Source organism: Dipteris shenzhenensis, chromosome 30 (genome assembly GCF_047967505.1).
Source record: "Dipteris shenzhenensis isolate YYH24624 ecotype China chromosome 30, Dip_SZ_1.0, whole genome shotgun sequence".
Classification (NCBI taxonomy): domain Eukaryota; kingdom Viridiplantae; phylum Streptophyta; class Polypodiopsida; order Gleicheniales; family Dipteridaceae; genus Dipteris; species Dipteris shenzhenensis.
In genome coordinates, this window is record NC_141625.1 from 25,770,599 (window position 1) to 25,773,234 (window position 2,636).

At 44.7% G+C, this 2,636-nt stretch overlaps 1 protein-coding gene across 1 annotated transcript; it reads right to left on the reverse strand.

Moving 5' to 3' along the window:
- Positions 1-407: 407 nt before the first annotated feature.
- LOC147881891 (pentatricopeptide repeat-containing protein At3g09040, mitochondrial-like) lies at positions 408-2,636 on the reverse strand. Its single transcript, XM_087401469.1, has one exon. It carries the CDS (start codon positions 2,634-2,636, stop codon positions 408-410), a length of 2,229 nt encoding a protein of 742 aa, XP_087257595.1.

Consider the following 2,636-nt stretch of genomic DNA (forward strand, 5'->3'; position numbering starts at 1 on the left):
GGTGCCAAAATTATCCAAAAAGCATGACCTGTTTCACCATGAGAAGTGCTTCTTTTGGTCTTAGTCACATTCTGCCACATTATCTCAGTCAAGCACATGCCTGCATCCATGTACTTCCATTTTGTCACTTCAAAACATGGTGACTTCCTTCTTGTCCATAAAGTGCGACAATGGTTTGTGCCGGGTATAATCTGCATCTAGCGCATCTACAGTTGTTTCCTCACAACAATGAATGTTCATTCTGTTACTTCATACATGTGACCAGCAGTAGATTTCCATCAGGCAAATGTCAATAGTTCAGAATGTCTCTCTTTTCACCTTAAAGGTATGCAAGTCGTATTCTTTTGCAACAACCACTTTCTTCAGCTTTACTTCATCAGACCACCGCTAACTGTTGCATAAGCATTTCACAGCGCCATGTGGACACCAATGTTCTTGGGCTCTGACTCAAGAATGTGTCTTAAAGCAGACTGCCCTAGCTTGACATTGCCATGAACTCTGCAGGCACCAAGCAAGGTCATCCATGCTCCAGCACAGGCTTTAAATGGCATTCTGTGAATAAGTTGCTCTGCATCATACAATCGGCCCGCCCTGCTGAGGAGGTCAATCATACAGAGAAAATGCTCCACTGTTGGCAGTAGGCCATGTTCTTCCAAAATTGAATTGAAATACTGACGGCCTTCATTAACGAGACCTTCATGGCTGCATGCGGATAGAACACTAACGAAAGCAATACTGTCTGGCTTAATGCCCTGAAAAAGCATCTGACCAAAAAGCTCAAGAACCTCTTTGCCATTTCCATGCTGAGCATGGGCTGCGATCATCGCACTCCATGAAAACACCCCCTTTTCCTGCAATTTGTCAAACACTCTCCATGCATCACCTACACTTCCACACTTGCTGTACATATTAATAAGGGCTGTGGCCACAAAATTGTCCAACTCAAGGCCACAATCAACAACATATGTATGTATCTGCCTACCCTCTGCTATATCTGTGTGAAGAGAACATGCTGTCAGTACATATACGAAGGTGGCCTTGTTGGGCATTGTATTTTCTAAACGCATCTGCTGACAAAATTTGAGGACCTCCCTCATAGACTCGCCATGTTGTCCATATGCTACGATTAATGCATTCCACGTAACCACATCCCGGTGCTGCATACTATTGAACACACTCTGTGCATCTCTTAGGCTTCCACAATAGGCGTACATACTAATGAGGGCATTCCCTACGACAACCATGGATCCCATACTTTTCTCTATCACAAGAGCATGAATCATTCTGCCCTCTACCAGTGCCACTGGGTCGGCGCATGCATTGAGTATGCTAACGAAGGTGACCATATTTGGCTCCAGACATTCGGCCAGCATCTGCTTAAAAAGATGAAAAGCCTCCTTGCCATAATCATGCTGACAATATGCTGCAATCATTGCATTCCAGATGGCCACATTCCTTTTTGCCATCTTGTTAAATATCCTCTGAGCATTTGTGACACTTACACAGTTGCTATACATACTGATAAGAGCAGACCCTACAACATCATCCGATCCAATGACAATTTCCATAATCTGTACATGGATTAGTTTGCCCTGTGTTAGGAATCGTGGACTAGCACAAGCAGTTAGTGCATTGATTAGGGTGACTTTGTTTGGCATAATGTCTTGCTGGTGCATTATTTGAAAGAGTACTAGTGCCTCATTAGCATAACCCTGCTGGGCATAGGATGTTAGCATTGCGGTCCATGATACTATGTTCCGTTCAGGGATTCTATTAAACACATCACGTGCATCTTGGAGACTCCTGCTGTTGCCATACATAGTAACAAGGGCAGTTCCTACAACGACATCCAAGTCAATTGCATTGGCAACAATGTCACCATGAATTTTTCTTCCGTCTGCTAAGGCTCCAGGGCTGGCGCAGGCATTGAGTACACTGATAAATGTGACTTTGTCTGCTTTGACCCCTTCCCATTGCATCTGTCGGTACAGCTCAAGAGCCTCCATGCATTCTCCATGCTGAGTGTATGCAGAAATCATCGTTGTCCATGTGATCGTGTTCCTTTTAGGCATTCTATCAAAAGTCCGTCGTGCTTCAGCCACATTAGAGCATTTACCATACATGTTAACCAGGGCCGTAGCAATGATGACATCTGAATCGAACCTGTTGTCAACTATGAAGGCATGGATACGCTCACCATCTAATCTGGCTGCTGGGCTGGCAAACGCATTGAGGATGCTCATAAAGGTGTTTCTATCTGGTTTCACCCCATTCATGTTCATTTGATCAAACAAACGGACAGCTTCCTTGCTGTGGCCCTGCTGTGAATACCCAGCAATCATAGCATTCCAAGACACTACATCTTCTTTATGCAATTTGTCGAACATCGATCGTGCATCTTCCAGGTTCCCACACTTCACATACATACTAACAACGGCAGTCCCCACGACATCATCTGATTCGATTCCAGTCTCCACAATGTCAGCGTGAATCAAACGCCCATCTGCCAGGGCTGCTTGTCTAACACAAGCGTTAAGCCTGCTTATGAATGCAAACCTGTATTGCTGGACAGTTCCACCGTGCAACAGGCGTATGTTACAATTCAAATGTCCATTCCTGCAAGGTGTGCCACTCAT

Bases quoted from the DNA above. Each gene is read 5' to 3' on its own strand.
- LOC147881891 (XM_087401469.1), bottom strand. From the start codon at position 2,636: ATGAGTGGCACACCTTGCAGGAATGGACATTTGAATTGTAACATACGC.